Source organism: Tursiops truncatus, chromosome 8, assembly GCF_011762595.2.
Source record: "Tursiops truncatus isolate mTurTru1 chromosome 8, mTurTru1.mat.Y, whole genome shotgun sequence".
Classification (NCBI taxonomy): Eukaryota; Metazoa; Chordata; class Mammalia; order Artiodactyla; family Delphinidae; genus Tursiops; species Tursiops truncatus.
This window is the reverse complement of record NC_047041.1, coordinates 776,532-796,211: the sequence shown is the minus strand read 5'-3', so window position 1 is coordinate 796,211 and position 19,680 is coordinate 776,532. Positions and strand designations below refer to the sequence as shown.

Genomic DNA, 19,680 nt, shown 5'->3' with positions numbered 1-19,680 from the left:
GTCCCGGCTCCTCGCGCAGGCGCCCCGAGTCTGCACGCGGGGCCACGGCGCGCACTACAGCTCCCAGCGTGCGGTGCGGCGCGGCCCTTGTGGCCGGCCGGTCGGGGTCACCGGCGCTCAGACCTCGGCCCGAGCTGAAAGGAGTGGAGCAGGCGGCGGCTATGTTGTGGGTCCCGTGGTGGCGTGTCGGGGCGCGGCTGCGCGGCTTGCGCGGCGGGCTCCAGGCCCCCGCCGAAAGCGGTCGGCGGGGCGTGGTCTCCTGCATCGATCGTAAGGCTCGCCCGGGGGTAGGGGTCCGTCCACCTGGCCGGCCCGGCCGCCCTCCTAGCCGGCCTGGCCGCCCTCATTCACCGCGTCGGCCTGTCCGGGCGCCCCGGGCCTAGTGGTCTCCCCGGCTTAGACGTGGCGCGGCCCCGGGGGCGGGCGACCCTCGGCGGCTCAGCCCGGTGGCCGATGCTGGTCCGTCCTTGTACAGACCGCCCTTACCGTGCTTTGCGTTATGAACCTGGCGGTACGTTTCGCGAGGCCGCCCCTGCGACCTTTCCTCTCACAATTCGGAGCTACGTCGTTACCCATCTGCTTTCGGATAACGACGGGCTCCGCCGCGGAAGCTCGTGACTTTGTTTTTTTAAATCACAACCATCGGTTCTAAAGGCAGTAAGAATGTGAAAAGCCCGGGGCTGGTTGTGATTGGTGAACAAAATCTCCGGTGATACAAGGTTTGCTCCCATATATAAATTATAGAACAACACCTGTAACTACAAAACACTTCAACTGTTGAAATTTCTGCAGAAAAATAACCTGTTGCAAATGGGAAACTACCAGAGCTTACAGATCTGAATGTCTCCTGGCACCAGGCAAATAATTTCGATGCCAGTAACGGAGTGGGGGGGACCTAGGCCGCCTAGGGTGTAACCAGACACTTTGTGACGTTGTCGGGCGCCTAACCACTTTTTTCTTTTGAAGTCTTTCTTTTTTAAAATTTTTAATAAATGACAGTTTTGAAAACAGCAGAGTAGCTTGTGAGGGCCTTAGCTCGACATCCAGAGCTGTAAAGGACGCCAAGGTATAGGACAGTTTTCTTCTCAATGTTCTAAAACACCTTCACAGGGTGCCACCCTATCCTAGCCCTTAGAATTCGGTAAGCAAGGTCACCTTTGTTGATTGGCAACAAATTGGTTAAATATAAGTATATCCGGTGGCTAGTGGTGTAACTTCAACCAGTTGAAGGTGCTTTTTAATGCTCTTTTAATTAGTAAAATGAAAGAAAACTGTCCTTTAGGTGTATCATTCTACATATTAGAATATCAAGTTAATGGAAGTGATCAACAAAGGTTTCTCATTGATTCATGGCATATTTTAATGTGAAAAGTAATTTTTAAGAGCGTTATGATTTTCATTATATCTGATATATCATTTTACAGATGAGGAAACTTGCTCAGTGTCTAGTGCAGCCCCCTGGTTTTACAGCAGGGCACCTGAGGCTGAGGGAGGAGTCTGGAGGCCTGACTTCCTGAAAATTGTATAATTAATAGTTGCAGACCCAGATCTTGAACACCTGGTTCCTTGTCCAGTGCTCCCTCATTGTGATTTGCTGCAGCTTCCCAAGCGTTCCTTGAGCTCCAGGATTCTCAGAACTGTTGAGTCTCTGGCTAGATTTGGCCTTTGGATGCATTCAATGATTCTTTTCTTAATAAATTTATTTATTTATTTATTTTTGGCTGCATTGGGTCTTCGTTGTTGCACGCGGGCTTTCTTTAGTTGCAGCGAGCAGGACTACTCTTCGTTGTGGTGCGCAGGGTTCTCATTGCGGAGCACGGGGCTCTAGGCACGTGGGCTTCAGTAGTTGTGGCACAGCGGTCTCAGTAGTTGTGGCTCACGGGCTCAGTAGTTGTGGCTCGCGGGCTCTAGAGCCCAGGCTCAGTAGTTGTAGCGCACAGGCTTAGTTGCTCCGTGGCATGTGGGATCTTCCCGGACCAAGGCTTGAACCCGTGTCCCCTGCATTGGCAGGTGGATTCTTAACCACTGCACCACCAGGGAAGTTCCTGGTTTTCGTCTTGTTTTGTTTTCCAGTGCATGTTTTCTGAGAACTTAGGTATTTTTACTCAGTAACCATGCTTTCTTGTGTATAATTTACTTTTTAGCTTGCCATTTCCACTTTTTTTCTCCAAGCAGTGTTCTCCTTTTGTTAGCATTCCATTATCTAGAATTGATTATTATCTATCTTAAATAAATATGTAATTATGTTGTATTTATACAGGTGCACCTCAGAGATACTGCAGGTTTGGTTCCATACCACTGTAATGAAGCAGATACTGCAATAACGACTTTGTTGTTTTCCGGGTACTTGTAAAAGTTATGTTTACACTGCACTGTAGTCTATTAAGTGTGCAGTAGCATTGTGTCTAAGAAAACAATGTCCATACCTTAATTTAAAAATACTTCATTGCTAAAAAAGCCTAACCATCATTTGACAACACAGAGTTGCTACAGACCTTCAGTTTGTAAAAAACACAGATTCTGCAGAGAGAAATGAAGGGCAATGAAACAAGGTGTGCCTGTACATCTGATTTGTGTACACCCATTCCCTCTTATTTACTTTGTATGCAATTCAGATCTACTTCTTAGACCTTTTATACCCTGAACTACTTGTTTTACTCTGTCAAATACTAATAATAATATCTGTAGACACATATTGAGCTCTTGCTGGGACGGAAGTATTGTAGCCCGTGTACAGTCAGATGTTTGCTTTCTCACCACTTATGTCATCCTTTGGGTGAATGGACCATTTTCATCTTTGACACCCCAGCACTGCTCCATGGTAGACAGTCAGTATTCTTTTGTGAATGGAAAATGACCCGACTCCCAGGCAAGGAACCATGAATTGTTTATCCCTAACCACATTTCCGAGAGCAACACCCAACGTAGTTTTCTGCTTTGGACTTCTCAAGGTAGCGTCATCTTTAATCCTCACAACTCTTCACTTCTCAGTTTCCCATTTTGGTGAGGGTCCTGCTACAGACAGACAGCTTTGTCCTGCTTCACACAGCAGCCACTCCTGAGGCCCAGGTCTACCCAGAGACACATGCTGCCACCTGCCCTTGTTCTCAGTGGGAAGGGCCGCGCAGGACAGTCGGGCACTGAAGGAAGTCGTGGTCGGGTGTGCTCTTTAGCATCACCCCAGGACCAAAAGGCTGAAACCTTAGAAAGCAGTGGAGAGCCCAGCACTTCCTCTTCCCCTGATGTTTCCTCAGCCACCACTGTGCCTCCAGCTGCGGCAGACACTCCGTTCTCTCTTCCTGGCACATGTGAGGCAGGCGGTCCTTTCAAAACGGCAGTCCTAAGAAAACAAAAGAAAGATAACGTGAGCAGCGTAAGTCTGTCACCCTGTGCAGGTTGCTGACCCTTCTGCATGGTGGCTCCCAGGATTCATGGTCCTTTCATTTCTAGATTCTCTACACGGTTCCCAAAAGGTTGTGGTTTTTCACAGGAGCTTTGCTTAGGTTCTTCCCTTTTAGCTTCTGGCCTGTCTCTAGCTGAAAGTCTTATCACCTTGCAAAACGGGAAAGCTATTTCAGGCCCACATGACCAGCTAGATGGCCTGTCGCTCTGCTTTCCAATTGAGTCCTACCTCATTCTGCACAGTGTTTGAAAAAAAACATAGAAAATAAATAGTGTTCGTGTCATTCGGGGAACTGGCTCTTTAAAGAAAAGTTGTAAAGTAATGACACTGTGAATTGAGTGGTCACTATTTCACGTAGGCTCATGCAGATATCTTTCTCCTAAAGAGTATCACCCTTGATGAAATACTGGAATAGTATAGTCTTTTACAAAATGTTTAAGGTTCTAGAGAAACTTGTCCACTACCTGTCTCTTGGTATTGCTCAGTCAGTTCATTTCCTTAGCTTTTAAGTAGCTTAGACCTGGAAGTGAAGGAGTTACCCAAAGTCACAGCATTAACAGTTAGGAAAGAAAATATTCTAAAAATTGTGAATCCATTAGGTGAAGACGGATTTAGGAAGGCCTTAGCCATGTTTTCAACACTGGAAGACTCGTTATCATTGTTATCAGTGACTGTCAAATGCACAGCTTTGTTACAGGATCTTTTCCTTAATTTGGAAGGTAAGCCAAAGTACACGTATCTTCCTTTCCTGACTGATGTTTTAAAATGAAACTGTTGTAGCTGGTAGACAAATACGCACAGGTTCCAATACAGAAAATGCAGGACATCCTGAAGGAAAAATATGTTCATCATAATTTGAGGGTCAGTGTGTTTATTACTCCTTTAATGTGGATTTGTGAGGAGGAAGAGATGAAGATGAGTATTGAAAGAATAAGTAACAAGGTAAATGAAGTCAGCCAGTCTGTTTGGGAGTAAAGAAGGAAGGAGGCAGGTGATGCTACATCAAGACGCTGATTAACGGTGGGTGCTGGAGGTGGTGTGCCCTGTGGGAATGCTCTCGTAGGTCCACCGCCGGCCCGGGCTTCGTGGTGCTTCTTGCTTGCAGCACACTTCCCTGACCCCTGTCCTGGTTCTGAGTAAATGCCGCCTTGCCCACAGCTTCTACGGGACTAAACGAAGAGCAGAAAGAGTTCCAGAAAGTGGCGTTCAACTTTGCTGCCCGGGAGATGGCGCCAAACATGGCAGAGTGGGACCAGAAGGTGCGGGTTTTCCTGTGCTGGATGTCCCCACAGACACCTCGTGCAGTGACCCTTATCTCCTCCTTATGATCCAGATTGTTTGGTATTTATTCTCCACTTAAAACTCTCACAGCGAATGCAAGTTCCAGGAGTGGTGTGATTCCTTTCCTGGAAAGCATCTTCTGCATCCTGTAGATATCATTTCTTTTAATTGCACAGAGATTTGGGCACTCTTAAACCAAGGCAATTCTATTGATGATAAAAAGAAACTTTGATGCCAGAAACCAGTCCTTATAGAATGCATTTTAACTGGTTCCACTATATAGATGACAAAAGGCATGTTAAGAGACTCCCTACTCTCTCCCGAGTGCAAACGTCTTGATCCTTCCTTGTGCCCTCTAAAGAAAAGGCCGTTTGTGAATAACTTACTGATGACCCTGCGCTCTTCGTACGCAGGAGCTGTTCCCAGTGGATGTGATGCGGAAGGCAGCCCAGCTGGGCTTTGGGGGGATTTACGTACGAACAGATGTAGGAGGGTCTGGACTGTCACGGCTCGACACCTCTGTCATCTTTGAAGCCTTGGCCACAGGCTGCACCAGCACCACAGCCTACATAAGCATCCACAAGTGAGTGGCCAAGATCGGGAAGCATGGTGACGTGCTCGTGCGGGCTGGCTGGGAAATTTTATATAAACAGGGAAAAGGTTGCTCTTTTCAGGTTGGCTGTCCTTGAAGGACTAGGCAGTTAAAAGTTCGCAGTTAGGTCTGCTGCTCGCTGTTGGACTTGAATCTGTCATCTTGTATGTTGCTTAGAGAATGCTGGCCTTCTCCCAAATTCCAGATTGACCTGGTACCAAACAGACTTCTCCAGTAGAGTGGTTGGGGCCTGTTCCCTTTTCCTCAGCCCAGAGATGAAGCCTCCACTAATTTGGGAAAGGACATGTGACTCCTTGATTTTTAGGGAGCTCAGTTAACCTAACTAGAAATAGCATGAACAGCATCCAGGTGGGAAATACCTTGGCCCTGGGTACGTCTGGGTAGTATGTGTTCCAGGAATATGTGTTAATCCAGGCCTTTGCTTTAAAGATGAATCTTCTCAATTGTGACTTTTCCCTTCCCACTCTGTTCTGCTTCACTCTACTTTGCTGCCTTTGTTCTCTTTCCCCGTTCCCCTCCCCCCTCAAATTTCCTTTTCTTTTCCCTCTCTATCTCTGTCAATGTCTCTTCTTGGTGTACCTGTCAGCATGTGTGCCTGGATGATTGATACCTTTGGAAGTGAGGAACAGAGGCACAGGTTTTGCCCTCCACTCTGTACCATGGAGAAGTTTGCTTCCTACTGCCTCACTGAACCAGGTGGGTTTGCCATGCAGCAGGAGGTGTGGCTCATGGGAAATCACGGGGCGTGCCTTTTCAGCCCCGCACGTGTAGCCGTTGTTGACCAGGAGTGCCTGATGGCCGTGGCCTGATGTCACAGGCTAAGAGCTCTCTAGGGCAGAGTCTTTCCAGGCTGCAGACCAGAACCTCCTTGTAGGAGGCTCCTTGCAAGCTAGTGTGATGGGAGATGGAAAAGGGTCTGATTGCCGTATGCAGTTTTCACAAGTATAGAGAGCTTCTCGGCCATATGGATTTTAAAGTATCAAACTCTGAGGTGTTTTTTGTAAGGGAAGATTTCTCAGGTAGAGCCTTGCCGGGGCTTCCTTACCTTCCCAGGCCCTCTCCCACCTCTACGCTTCCCTCCTGTCCCTGCCATAGGCAGTGGGAGTGATGCCGCCTCCCTCTTGACCTCCGCCAAGCGACGAGGAGATCATTACGTGCTCAGTGGCTCCAAGGTACAAGCATGCCGTCCTCGGTCCTCCCCGGGCAGACTGTCCCCCTCCTGCCTCCACAGCCTGGACCCCAAGTCCGCGAGTGAACGTTCCCGGGGGTGGTACGTGTGGGAGGGAACCTCAGGCCGACTTCCCGTGTTCACTGTCTCTGTTTCTCTTCTGGTCTCAGTCCACTTAGTTCCGTTCACTAGTGTCTGTCCTTTCTACAGCCTCAGTGCCGGCTCTTTGTAACCCTCCTTAGTTTCTCTGTGCCACCATATCTCTCACTGTCCCATCGTCAGAGGACCGCAGTGTTTTCCCCTCTCCAAACCCGCAGGCCTTCATCAGTGGTGGAGGCGAAGCAGACATCTATGTGGTCATGTGCCGAACAGGAGGACCAGGCCCCAAAGGCATCTCGTGCATAGTTGTTGAGAAGGGGACCCCTGGCCTCAGCTTCGGCAAGAAGGAGAGAAAGGTGAGTGCGGTTGGACAGGGAGAGTCAGGTCGTGAGCCTCTTGCTTCTGCCAGACCAGCCTCTGCTCTGTTTCGGGAAATGGGTTCCACACTGGCTCACTGGCCTTCAATTAGGGTTTCCACAGTGTATCAGCGGGATAGGGCGTCAGAGTGCGCTGGACCGCTGGTGAAGTGGCAGCATTTGCCAGGAAGTTCATCAATAGGAGGGGTTTCTCTGTCATCTCTCCTGCAGCCACTTTTGGCCTGTATCTCTTATCTACCTTCTTATCTTGATGCCCTCTTGTTCCCCCAGGAGGAAATGCTTGCAGAAGACTAGAGGTCTCAGGAATGAAAAGCATATGGGCCACTTTTCTTCTCTAAATAAAAATACAGTAAAACTCACTGGAAGTGATTGTGGGTCTTTCAGTAATGTAAGAGGAAGAGTGTTTCCATAGGCTTCGAGAAGACGTTTTTAGGATTAAGAAGTAGCCAGGCCATGAACAGTAGACCTGTGGTTATGTAACTGTCACTGGTGATGAGGGTGGGGTCTAGTCCGGTGGGCCAGGCCAGGTGACTGGCCTCCACCTCCAGCAGGTACTGTTAGAGTTGGAGCTTTTGGAGAGAAGTCAGTAATGAAATGGCCCCTAATCTACCTCTCCTCTCCTGGCTCCCCGGTTCCCCATTCGTCCCTTCATGACCTTCCTGATCCTTTGTAGCTGCTAGGAGTTCAGAGGTTCAGTGCCCCTTCTCTTGTACAGGAAAGCAGGACCTGCTAGACACAGACTCTGCAAAGGCTTACACTCGCTCCTGGGGGTACAAGAATCACCACAGCTTGTCTGGGATTCTAAGACATCGGCTTACCTTTATAAGCTATGTAAGCTGTGTACACGTGGTATATGAGATAGGTAGCTCTAAGACTTCTTAATCCTAGGAATGTCTGTTTGGGATTATAAGACAGACTGACATGGAGCCTGACATAATTTTACAGGACCAAGTCATACTGATTCTGGTGTTTGTGCTTATAAAGATAGTGATGATTATTTCAGCACATCAGTATTTCTGGTATCGGTTGATAGCATACCAAAGCTGACAAGGTTAGGGCCTGGAGAAAAACTGTAAGTAAATTCCATAAACAAAAAGCGTCTCTTTACTTTCTGTCTCCTCTCGCTTTTAAGCATATATATCGTATTTCTTTTTGCTTGTTTTCTTCTTAATTATTCGTCTTGCTTTACGTGTCCTATAATGTGTGGGGAATTTGGAAGGGTGTCTCATTCATTGAGCAGCTAGCAGGGGTCCACTGTACCGAGTGGTGGGACAGAGCAGGGGCCCGCACGGACGCGCCCTGCCCTGTAGAATTGGCCTGTTAGCAGCAGGGTGGAGGGTGGGCGCAGGAACCAACACGGTGCCTTCCATCAGCGCTCAGGGCAAGGGAGGAAGGCAGGCTGGAGGCTACGTCATGGACGGAGGAGAGCTTCTCAGGGTGGGGACAGACGACTCTCTGAAGATGAGGTGTCCTTTGAGATGAGGTCTGCAGCGTCACGGGAGCCGGCCGTGAGGACAGTTCTGGGCAGAGACGGCAGTGGGACAGAGGGCCCGAGGTGGGGGCAGGATGAGCCTGTTTGAAGAAGCCAGAGCCTCTCCGTGTGGCCGGGGGGTCGTGAGCAAAGGGAACGGTGTGGGATGAAGTTGGAGAGGCAGGCAGGGCTGCGCAGGCCGGGTGCAGGGTCACCCACTGATCGCCATGGCTGATTTGGCTGCCGTGATGGCCTGAGCAGCGGGTCTTTCTCTCCAGCTGCATGGCCGTCTTTCCTGCAGGCACATGCTTTGACTTGGCCTACTGAGCACATTTTGTAGCTGAGAGCTTTAAACAACCAGTTCTGCATTGGCTTTATGGGAAAGTGGTGTGAGGAATTGTTTTATGTTGGATTTAATTGTTAAAAGGTTTCGTACAGAAGAATGCGTTTTCCCGTAGGAGGGGTGGCAGTGGGAAGGCAGTCTGTGGAAGGAAAGACAGATGGACGGGACAGGGCTCCCCTGGTCCTGGGCGGCCGGGGCTGCCGGAGGGGTGGGGAGGAGGGTCTTCTTTCTGGCTGCAGCCTCCCAGGGGCTCTGGGGGTTGAGGAGCGGGGTTCTCTGCCCGGGGGAGAAGGGAGCTGCTTTCACAGGAAGGGGCTAGGAGGTAGCAGCTGTTTGTATGTGGTTCTCTTATGATTGGCTGTCGTTAAGGTCTGCCCATCTGCCCCGTTCCACGTGTGTATGTTCTGGATGGGAGGTAAGTTCCAGGGAGACCACACAGGCCAGTGTGGGAAGGTTTCAGACTTGGGGGCCTGAAAGACAGCGAGGTCAGTGCTGGCTCAGGCGACCGGAAGGGCCTCAGGAGGTTCCAGCGAAGCTCGACTTTGACGGAGGTTGGAGATGGGAGTGCTTCCGGGGAGGGAGAGGAGAAGCAGAAGTATGGTCAACAGGCCAGCCGCACAGGTCGCAGAACAGTTTGAGTGGAATCGAGGGTACAGGGTGACGGACAGAAGAGAAGGACTGAGCCCTTCTCTTGGAAGAAAAACCTTAAATAAAAGGCTGTGGGTGGAGCGCCTCTTCCCACGGCAGGGAGCCCTGAACGAGGGCAGTGGGGCTCTCAGCTGTCGGGGAGCCGGGGGCTTTGTCTGGTCTTGTGCTCTTCAGGATCTGCCTCACTGAGCCTCAGCTCCCTGGGAAAAGCAGACACCAAGAAGCCCCTCATGTGCAGTGTTTGCCAGTTTCTGTGGTGGAAATACTCTCCCCGGACCGATTTCTGGCTTCCGGGGTGATGTCACCGGGATGATGTCACCAGGGTGACGTCACCGGCAGCCAAGCTGAGAGAAGGTGTGTGTGATTGGCTCCCACGCGCCAGTGCCTGCATCTCGCCGGGTCCGTGCAGCCGATGGCCAGCGTGGTGGACGTTACGGCACCACGTGCAACAACGCTGAGCTCTTCAAAGGACAAGGGTGGCTCTTGGTCATTATGATCCTTGCGCTGTCCTTATAAAAGGACACATACTCCGAATAATCCTTATATCGTCAATGTTTTTTATAGAAGAATATACTCATGGAGGTGCCACAAAGGAGGAGGGCTCTGCCCGATCCTGAAGGAAGCGGTGGGAAATGTTTGGGGACAGGTTGGTCTGGTGGAGTGGGCGCTAGGAAGTAGATGCTCGTAATGTGTTGAAAATGTTGAGCTGAAAGAGAAAAACCTGAGTCGACAGATATTTGTGTGACCTTTCTATTTTTCCTCATTGAAGTTCCCGAGGGACTAAGTCCAGGGATAGGAGAGCCTGGTGGACAGGACGCTGCCCTGAGCGGTCAACTTCTGGGCAGCCACACAGCCCCTGATTTTTGCCAGGTGGGGTGGAACTCACAGCCGACCCGAGCGGTGATCTTTGAAGACTGTGCTGTCCCTGTGGCCAACAGGATCGGGGACGAGGGCCAGGGCTTCCTCATTGCCATGAGAGGACTGAACGGGGGGAGGATCAATGTCGGTGAGGACCCCAGGGGGCAGGAGCGGCGGGCGGGCAGCACGGTCCCCTGGCTCACTTGACGTGTTGGTACCGTCCTTCCTAGCGTCCTGCTCTCTGGGCGCTGCTTATGCTTCGGTCATCCTCACCCGAGACCACCTCAAGGTCCGGAAGCAGTTTGGAGAGCCCCTGGCCAGTAACCAGGTAACTTCCCCGGTGTCCTAGCTTTTGCTTTTGTCTCTAGAACATTCTCTACAACTGTGGGGCCCTGATGTCTCTTGTGGGTTCTGCCCCCATTTCAGCCAGAACTTGTGCTCTATTTCTGTCAATAATTGTTTAATAATTTTTGCTTATAGTCGTGAAAAGATTCGTGATACATTGACTGGCAAGAAAAAGCACGACATTTTAGAGGAGTATGCTTCTGCTTTGTTTACAGAATACATGAATATGTATAAATTTTTTTTAATTAATTTACTTGTCTGTCTTTGGCTGCTTTTGTTCTTCACTGCTGTGCACAGCTTTCTCTAGTTGCGGCGAGCAGGGGCTTCTCATCGCGGAGGCTTCTCTTGTTGTGGAGCACGGGCTCTAGGTGCGCAGGCTTTGGTAGTTGTGGCTTGAAGGCTCTAGAGCACAGGCTCAGTAGTTGTGGCACATGGGGTTAGTTGCTCCGCAGCATGCGGGATCTTCCCAGACCAGGGCTCGAACCCGTGTCCCCTGCGTTGGTAGGCGGATTCTTAACCACTGCACCACCAGGGAAGCCCTAAATTTCTTTTAAAAGATTTTTTTTTTTTTTGATGTGGACCATTTTTTTTCTTAAGTCTTTATTGAATTGTTACAATATTGCTCTGTTTTATGTTTTGATTTTTTGGCAGCAAGGCAGGTGGGATGTTAGCTCCCTGACTGTGGATTGAACCCACACCCCCTGAATTGGAAGGTGAAGTCTTAACCACTGGACCACCAGGGAAGTCCCTGTATAAATATTAATGAAACACTTTCAGGGATACATCTGAAAAATGCAAGAAGTAATTATTTCAGGGGGATGGGATTAGATGATTTATCTCTTTTTTCTTTTGCTTGTGTTCCAGTTTTTCTTTCTTTTTTCTTTATTGAGGTAATGCTGGTTTATAACATTATATGTTTCATGTATACATTTTTTTTTTTTTTTTGCCTGCACCGTGTGGCATGTGGCATGTGGGATCTTAGTTCCCTGACCAGGAATCAAACCCGTGTCCCCTGCATTGGGAGCGTGGAGTCTTATCCGCTGGACCACCAGGGAAGTCCCTCACGTATACATTATAATTGGATTTCTGTATACACTACAGTGAGCTCACCACTGAAAGTCTGATTTCCATCAATCAGCATAACAGTTGATCTCCTTTACCCATTTCACCCTCCCCTCACCCCCTTCTTCTCTGGTAACCAGCAGTCTGTTCTCTGTATCTATGTGGTGTTGTTTTGTTTTGTGCATTCATTTATTGTGTGTGTTTTAGACTCTTCATATGAGTGAAATCATATGGTATTTGTCTTTCTATGTCTGACTTATTTCACTTAACATAATATTCTCTAGGTCCATCCATGTTGTCACAAAAGGCAAGATTCCATTCTTTTTTATGGCTGAGTAATATTCCATTGTATACGTACACCCCGTCTTCTTTGTGCATTTATCTATTGATGGGCACTTAGGTTGCTTCCATATCTTGGCTGTTGTAAATAGTGCTGCAGTGAACATAGAGGTGCATGTATCTTTTTGAATTAGTGTTTTCATATTCTTTGGAAAAATACCGTAAGTAGAACGGCTGGATTGTAAGATAGTTCTGTTCCGCCCTTAGCCTAATGGGGTTCCTTTGTAGGTTATTGCCCTTTTTTTCTGACTGCCTTTAAAATTCTTTCTTTGTCATTGACTGTGGACAGTTTTAATATTATGTGTCTTGGAGAAGATCTTTTTGCGTTGAGATAATTAGGTTTTCTCTTAGTTTCACGGACTTGTGTATCCAGTTCCTTCCCCAGGTTTGGGACACTCTCAGCTATTACTTCTTTTTTTTTTTTAATTTATTTATTTTATTTTTGGCCGCGTTGGGTCTTTGTTGCGGCCCACGGGCTTTTCTCTAGTTGCAGTGAGCGGGGGCTACTCTTCCTTGCGGTGTGCGGGCTTCTCATTGCGGTGGCTTCTCTTGTTGCAGAGCACGGGCTCTAGGTGCGCGGGCTTCAGTACTTGTGGCTCACAGGCTCTAGAGCGCAGGCTCAGTAGTTGTGGTGCATGGGCTTAGTTGCTCTGCAGCATGTGGGATCTTCCCAGACCAGGGCTCGAACCCGTGTCCCCTGCATTCGCAGGCGGATTCTTAACCACTGTGCCACCAAGGAAGCCCTCAGCTCTTACTTCTAAGCAAGCTCTGTGCTCCCTTCCCCTGTCTTTTCCTTCTGGGATGCCCACTGTCCTTCTGTTGCTCTTCCTGATGGAGTGGGATAGCTCTCGTAGGATCCCGTGTTTTTAATCTTAGCTCTCTCTCCTCTCCTGCCTGAATCATTTCTAGATTTCCGTCTTGGAGCTCACTAGTTCCCTCTTCCTTGTGGTCGGCTCGATCCCCATTGCCCTCTAATGCATTTTCCGTCTCATTTATTGAGTTCTTCAGCTCCAGAATTTTGGTTGGATTCTTTCTTAAGAGTCTCAGTCTCTTTGGTAAAGTAGTCCTTCTGCTCATTAGTTTTATTCCTGAGCTCATTGAACTGCCCATCTGACTTTTCTCGTAACTCATCGAGTTTCCTGATGCAGCTATTTTGAATTCTCCATCAGTTAGGTCCCAGTATTCCATGACTTTAAGTCTGGTTTCTGGAGAATTGTCGTCTTTCTGTTGTCCCACGTGTTACCGTGCTTCTGCATGGTGCTTGGTGAGTTGTTCCTCTGCTGGCCCATTTGAAGTAGCCAGTACCTTCTTGGGTAGAGCTTTTTTACTTGGTTCTAACTTTCCTTTGGTTTTCGGCAGGTGGCGCTGTAGTGTGGGCTTTGGTTTCTCTTGCCTCTGCCGCTGCTGCCAGAGGTGCTGCGCTGGGCGTGCTGGTGCTTGCTGTGCCTGGGGCTGTGCCTGTGGCTGATGTCGCCTCAAGGGGCACCGGACGTCGGGCACCTCTGCCACATTCGGGGTTGCCTGGGTCACGAGCACTGCCACCACAGCAGGCCGGGGGGGCGGGGCCGGAGCTGGGGTCGCAGGCGCCCTGCTGTGTCTAGCTTGTTGGGTTCGGGGCGCTGCTATGGCCTGTGCTGCTGCTGCCGGGGCAGGGGTCTCGGGCACCACGTCCACTGCTTCCTGGCCCTGCCCGTGCTGGGTCCCAGCCCACCCCCCGTGAGGTGTGCAGGGGCTCGGGGTCCCAGGGCGTGCCGGGCAGAGCTGTGGGCGTTTTACTGGTTGTAGGTGGAAGGGACAGACGGAGGGAGCATCTTCCTAAGGAGGCGAGATGCTGAAGTGCAGGGAGTGCAGTGGACTTAGAACTTAACGAGGCACATCCTTTGTGGAGCCTGGGGCCCCTTAGAAGCGGCCCGGTTAGAGGTGGCTCTCTGAGCCTGTCTGTGTGTCTGGTTCTCTTCTCTCCTCTCACTGCAGTACCTGCAGTTCAAACTGGCAGATATGGTGGCCAGGCTGGTGGCCTCACGGCTGATGATCCGCAACGCAGCCGTGGCTCTGCAGGAGGAACGTGAGGATGCGGTGGCCCTGTGCTCCATGGCCAAGCTCTTCGCTACAGACGAATGCTTTGCGGTGAGTGGTGCTGCTGTCTGCCTCTCTTGGGTGACCGGCCTGTGGCGGGCCGCCCGGCCGCTCCTGGAATGCTGCGTAAGGCGTCAGTTATTCAGGAGAGGCCCACGTGGGCGCTCGGCCGGCACTTCACCTGCTCCACGCCGCCGCACATCAGGTTTTGTCTCTGCCCTTTGGCTGTGCGCTGGGTGAGATGCTGCCTTTGGAAGAAGGGTCAGACCACAGCACTGTTTAAATGTCAGGGACAGAGCCATTTCCACAGCGAGGCTGCATCTGCCGCTCACCAGAACTCCAGCTGGTGTGGGGCGGGCAGCCTCTCCCTGCAGACAGCAGGCGAGAAGGGCAGAGGCCTGAGTCCCTCATGGGTGGGGACTGGCTCGCTCAGGAGGCAGACTTCCCTCGTTGTCCCTGTGCACACAGAACCGGAGACCCTCTGGCCTGGCTGGCACCTTCATCTTCCTCACGTTGGCTCAGGGCAGGCAGCCAGATCAGGGCTGGGGCGGAGAGAGGAGCCCCTGTTCCAGAGCCTTCTCAGAATCCGAGGTATCTAATCCCTGTGTCCCTGCAGATCTGCAACCAGGCCCTGCAGATGCACGGGGGCTACGGCTACCTGAAGGACTGCGCGGTCCAGCAGTACATGCGGGACTCCAGGGTCCATCAGATCCTCGAAGGTAAAAGTGGCCAAGGTGGTTCTCTCCCTTTCGGAGCCGTCACCCCTGCCGTCTGTCGCCGTGCTTCCTGTCTTCCTCCTCCCTCCTTGCTCCTGGCCCCCTCTGGAGGGGCCTGCTGTGCCGTCCTGACCTGGCCTGGGGGCCGGGAGGCCCTGCTCTGTCCCCACGGAAGTCACCGAGTCACCCCTCTCTGCTCTTTGCCTTTGTCATTTATAGAGACAGCACAAACGAAGATAACATCCGAGAAAGCATTTTGAAAACTGCAGCAGCGGCTGTTCTTCACTGTTGTAAAATACTTGGTCCTCAGGGATCCCAGGACTTCTCCACAGTAACTTCCAGGGTAGATGTGAGCTAGTTTGATCTCCAGCCTCTACACACTGATCATGACCATCAGTGTTGCTAATGGAGCTTTCAGTAAATTAATTGTCACACATGGGCATCTTCTTGCCGATCACAGGCCCACGGGCAGGAGATGGGTAAGCTGCTGGCGTCGGGCTCTGCAGGGCCTTCTCCACTCCACGCTGATTTGGAAGTCTTCAAATTACATGACTGTTGTTTAGCCAGTAGGCAGCTGAGGTTGTTACACTGTAGCAAAGGCAGCAGATGAGGCAAAGGCTTATGGAAGTGACTTTGAGTGAAGGAACCTGCAGGAAGCACCAGCCTCCCTGTGGCTTCTGAAGCATCCTTCTCAGACCCGACCAGCGTCAGGACCACTGGGAGGATTTGTGAGCACAGAGCTTCTGACTCCATGGGTCTTGGTGGGCCTGGGGATCTGCATTTCTAACGAGGGTTCAGGGAGGTTGCTCCTGCCTGTCTGGAAGCCACATTGAGAGCCACCACGGGGTGTCACGTCCAAGTCATAGGCTTTAGTATCTGCTTTCTGCTGCAAACCTTGTCCCTAAAGCGTGTTTATGAGCAGGGTTGCTAGTGTGCAGGCCAAACCCGTCGCCTCATTCCTTCTGTGACTCCAGTCGTACGTGGCTGTTGCTTTCCAGCCTGGTGAGTGCGGGAGACTTCCCTTCATTCTGACTCTTTCAACCGTGTTAGAATAACTGAGAAAAGCCAGATATGCTTATTTCAGGCCACACCATCATCCACTTGTAGGAAAATGTGTGCACTGGTCTTCGTGACTTGTTTCACCCCAGACTTTGTTATTGGATAGATAGGAAATTTCAGCTTTGATTTTATTCGAGATGTGTGATTAGTCATTCCTCATGGTGGTGAATATTTCTTTTTGCATTAAAAAGAGTGGAAATAAAAAAATAAACTAAAAAAAAAGAGTGGAAAAATGAAGCAAGCAACTGACCCCCCCCTTCTTTCAGGGAAAATGTTTTTGTTTTTTTAAAATTCAGTTTTCTGATTACCAGTGATGTTGGTATATTTATTGTTGAAGACTTACAAAATATAAGAAAAGTTAAAAAAGATCATTCATGTTTTGACATCAGAACTAATACTTTGGGCTCCTTTTATATTTAAGACCAAAAATATCTTCTTTTGGACCTTTTTCTGCGCTTGTATAGATACATTTTTTAAAGTTAATTTTTATTGGAGGATAGTTGCTTTACAATGTTGTATTAGTTTCTGCTGTACAGCAAAGTGAATCAGCTATACATATGCATGTATCCTCTCTTTTTTGGATTTCCTTCCCATTTAGGTCACCACAGAGCAATGAGTAGAGTTCCCTGTGCTATACAATAGGTTCTCATTAGTTATCTGTTTTATGCATAGTGTGTATATGTCAATCCCAATCTCCCAATTCATCCCACCCCCCATAGATACATTTTTTTGAAGTAGAGTCATACTACGTATACTATTGTATGTTCTGCTGTTTTATTTTGTTTGCTTTGACTATCAGGAGAGATTACTTTTTTTTTTAACATCTTTATTGGAGTATAATTGCTTTACAGTGGTATGTTAGTTTCTGCTTTATAACAAAGTGAATCAGCTATACGTATACATGTATCCCCATATCTCCTCCCTCTTGTGTCTCCCTCCCACCCCCCCTGTCCCACCCCTCTAGGTGGTCACAGAGCACTGAGCTGATCTCCCTGTGCTATGCGGCTGCTTCCCACTAGCTATTTTACGTTTGGTAGTGTATATATGTCCATATATAGAGGTTTTTTTAAAAGTAAATTTTTTCCTCACTTCCTGACATCTTTCAAGATAAAAAGCGATGTTGCCGGGCTTCCCTGGTGGCGCAGTGGTTGAGAGTCCACCTGCCGATGCAGGGGACGTGGGTTCGTGCCCCGGTCTGGGAAGATCCCACGTGCCGCGGAGCGGCTGGGCCCGTGAGCCATGGCCGCTGAGCCTGCGCGTCCGGAGCCTGTGCTCTGCAACGGGAGAGGCCACAACAGTGAGAGGCCCGTGTACCGCAAAAAAAAAAAAAAAAAAAGCGACGTTGCCCTTTACATCCCTAGCCAGAGCTTTGCTGACTCTCAGGCCCGGCAGCTCCTAAGCCCCTCCATCCTCTCTCGCTCTTGCAGGCAGCAACGAAGTGATGCGGATACTGATCTCAAGAAGCCTGCTGCAGGAGTAGCCCCTGGACTGAGGCTCCGATGGGAGGATCAGTGCCGAGTGGTTCCATGTGGACGGCACTGTCACAGTGAGTCCAGGACGCGCTGGAAGGGCTGTGCTTGTCCAGGGCACCATCACAGCGTCAGCTGGAGGGCGGCACCTGGAGGACGGCAGGAGCTGCCCTGGCTGGAACGTTACAAGAAGACGTGCCGCCTTGTTTTCCTGACGCAGAGGGTGACCAGTGAACACTGACCACGAAACCACTGTCCTTTCCTGGATCCACAGTCTTGATTTGTCTGCATTTTGCTGGTTCACCAGATTCCTCTTCTGGGAATCTGGGTACTTCTGTTGAGGGTTTTTCCTGACTGTAAAGCAAAGGTGTGGGAAAGGAGAAATGGAGAGAAAGCGTCTTCCTGTCTTTTTCTGTTCTTTGTGCCTCGGCTGAAGATGCAGAAGGTTTCTGTGGGCTGCTCTTCCTTTGCAGCAACTCCTCCTCTGAATGTAAATCATGATGAAATGAGTGTTTGGAAATCCTTCTCCTAAGCTGAGATTTAGGGCGTATCTGCACTTCTGGACTATCTGAATATCAAGGGCTGAGATTATTTGGAACTGTGAATACTTGTTGTTTTAGAAGCATGTGGTCTGGGAATGGTATTCAAAGTTCCTGTGACATTTCCTTATAAGTGCTTTGAGTATACTTTTTTCCTGAGTTTTTGCTTTTTTGCTCCTCTTTTTAAATGTTTTTAATCACTACATTAATAAATCTACCCCTCTCTGTACCATTTTCAGGTCTACTGGTTTTTATTTTATCTTTCTAAATAAGCCTTCACGACTATTTTTTAAATTTTTATTACATTTAATTAAACATTTAACTAGACTTTGGGATAATAAACAAAAATCTCTCCTTGACCAAGTTGACTTTTTAAAAATAGGTTCCTTAAATTATTAATAGCCTTGTAAAGCAAGTAGTGTTTATGATTTATGAAAGTAGATTTAAAGTAATACCCAAAGATGTAGACTTTTTAGAGAACCCTGTTATAAATGATCACTGCATTATTTCATCTCATCTCTATAAAAGAAATATCCAAGGTATTTTTTTAACTATAAGTCAGTGTTTAGAGAGACCAACATATGTGCCCTTAGCTACGACAGGTGTTTTCTGTTTTGACCTCGAAGTCTAAGGCACTGTACTGGGTAGTGCAGGGGGACAGGCTGTGGGTCTACCGCGAAGCTGAAGTTAAATTTCCACCTTCAGAAGCCTAACTCCACAGCTGCAGTGCAAGATAATGATGGGTCTACGGAAGAGAGAATGATGCCGCACAAGTGTTGTAGGAAGGAATTCATGGAGAAAGTAGGAATTCAAATTAAGCCTTTATGATGATGTGTGGTATTTAAAGATAACCAAGAAAGTCAGCTTCAGACAGGAAAGAACCAGGAGCAGGAAAAGTGCAGGCTGTGAGTGGGAGCTGTTGACACTTTGCTTCTGCGGGGCGGTCCCGGTATGGAAAGATTTAAGTTCAATCTGGATGCAGCCTTACGAAGGCCGAGCACTGGAGAGCCACGGAAGGCTTTTAATGAGGAAGATGTGATGAGATTAATCCACTGAGAGGAACATTCTGGGATGCCTGTGGGGGAGGAATTTGAGTGGGGAAAGACAGCGTGAGGCCGGCCAGTCAGTAGGTTCTTGAAGCCGGCAAGATGAGACTGTTTGAGCCTGAACTTGCCAGGTAGCAGGAGAGTGGGTGTGGTGCTGCCTTGGGGCCTGGATGGCCTCCCGGTCCTCGGGATGCTTCCAGCACCCAGTTCTGACCCAAGGCCAGAGCAGGTATGCTGTTTGTACCCTTGAGAGCTCTGTGAGCCGCTGGGATTCTGCACACACGTGCTTCGCCTTTGGTTACTTATTAGAGCTCAGCTTCCCAGCAGCCTGAATTCGGGCCCTGTGGCAAGAACACAGTGAACTTGGAGCTCATCTCTGTCATCGACCATTCAGCTGGTCCATAAGTGAAACCAGCAGAAGCAGAGCAGACAGGTCCTGAGGAAATCCACTGCCAGGGGCCCTGGTGGGCGCAGGACGCGCACAGGTGACCAGATGCAGCCCAAAATGGCTGGATTTGACGGGCTGGAAGCCTGCTCGGGGTGTGGCATCGAGGACCAGGCCTGCAGAGTGCCCGGCCGGGGGTTGGGGCTCGGGGGTGGTGGGGGGCTTGAGCCAGGGACGCAGTGCCTCAGTTACAACTGCACCTCCAAGGGGTCTGAACTCTTCCAGGTCTCCTCGGGCTGCCTCTACTCTGACCCTGTCACGGGGGAGGGGAAATTAACCACTCCAGTATATGGATGTTTGAACAGAGGAGGATTTCGGTCACC

General features: G+C 49.6%; 1 protein-coding gene across 6 annotated transcripts; it reads left to right on the top strand.

Annotated features, from left to right (window-relative positions):
- Window positions 1-71: 71 nt before the first annotated feature.
- ACAD8 (acyl-CoA dehydrogenase family member 8) lies at window positions 72-18,100 on the top strand. Of its 6 annotated transcripts, XM_033861760.2 has the most exons (12): window positions 131-270; window positions 3,255-3,373; window positions 4,562-4,662; window positions 5,098-5,267; window positions 5,884-5,993; window positions 6,393-6,469; window positions 6,783-6,920; window positions 10,274-10,409; window positions 10,492-10,589; window positions 13,982-14,134; window positions 14,700-14,802; window positions 17,286-18,100. In XM_033861760.2, the coding sequence occupies exons 3-12, from the start codon at window positions 4,630-4,632 to the stop codon at window positions 17,336-17,338; spliced, it is 1,071 nt and encodes a 356-aa protein (XP_033717651.1). In that variant the 5' UTR covers window positions 131-270; window positions 3,255-3,373; window positions 4,562-4,629; the 3' UTR covers window positions 17,339-18,100. The 6 variants fall into 6 exon arrangements, with proteins under 6 accessions (XP_073664066.1, XP_073664068.1, XP_019797603.1 ...); XM_073807965.1 differs by lacking the exons at window positions 3,255-3,373; window positions 17,286-18,100 and adding an exon at window positions 15,019-16,080 and having other exon boundaries at window positions 72-270; XM_019942044.3 differs by lacking the exon at window positions 3,255-3,373 and having other exon boundaries at window positions 74-270.
- The last annotated feature ends 1,580 nt before the right edge of the window (window positions 18,101-19,680 follow it).

Bases quoted from the DNA above. Each gene is read 5' to 3' on its own strand.
- ACAD8 (XM_019942044.3), top strand. From the start codon at position 162: ATGTTGTGGGTCCCGTGGTGGCGTGTCGGGGCGCGGCTGCGCGGCTTG. The intron at 271-4,561 runs GTAAGGCTCGCC...CCTTGCCCACAG, and splicing joins CGTGGTCTCCTGCATCGATC to CTTCTACGGGACTAAACGAA. The intron at 6,921-10,273 runs GTGAGTGCGGTT...GATTTTTGCCAG, and splicing joins TCGGCAAGAAGGAGAGAAAG to GTGGGGTGGAACTCACAGCC.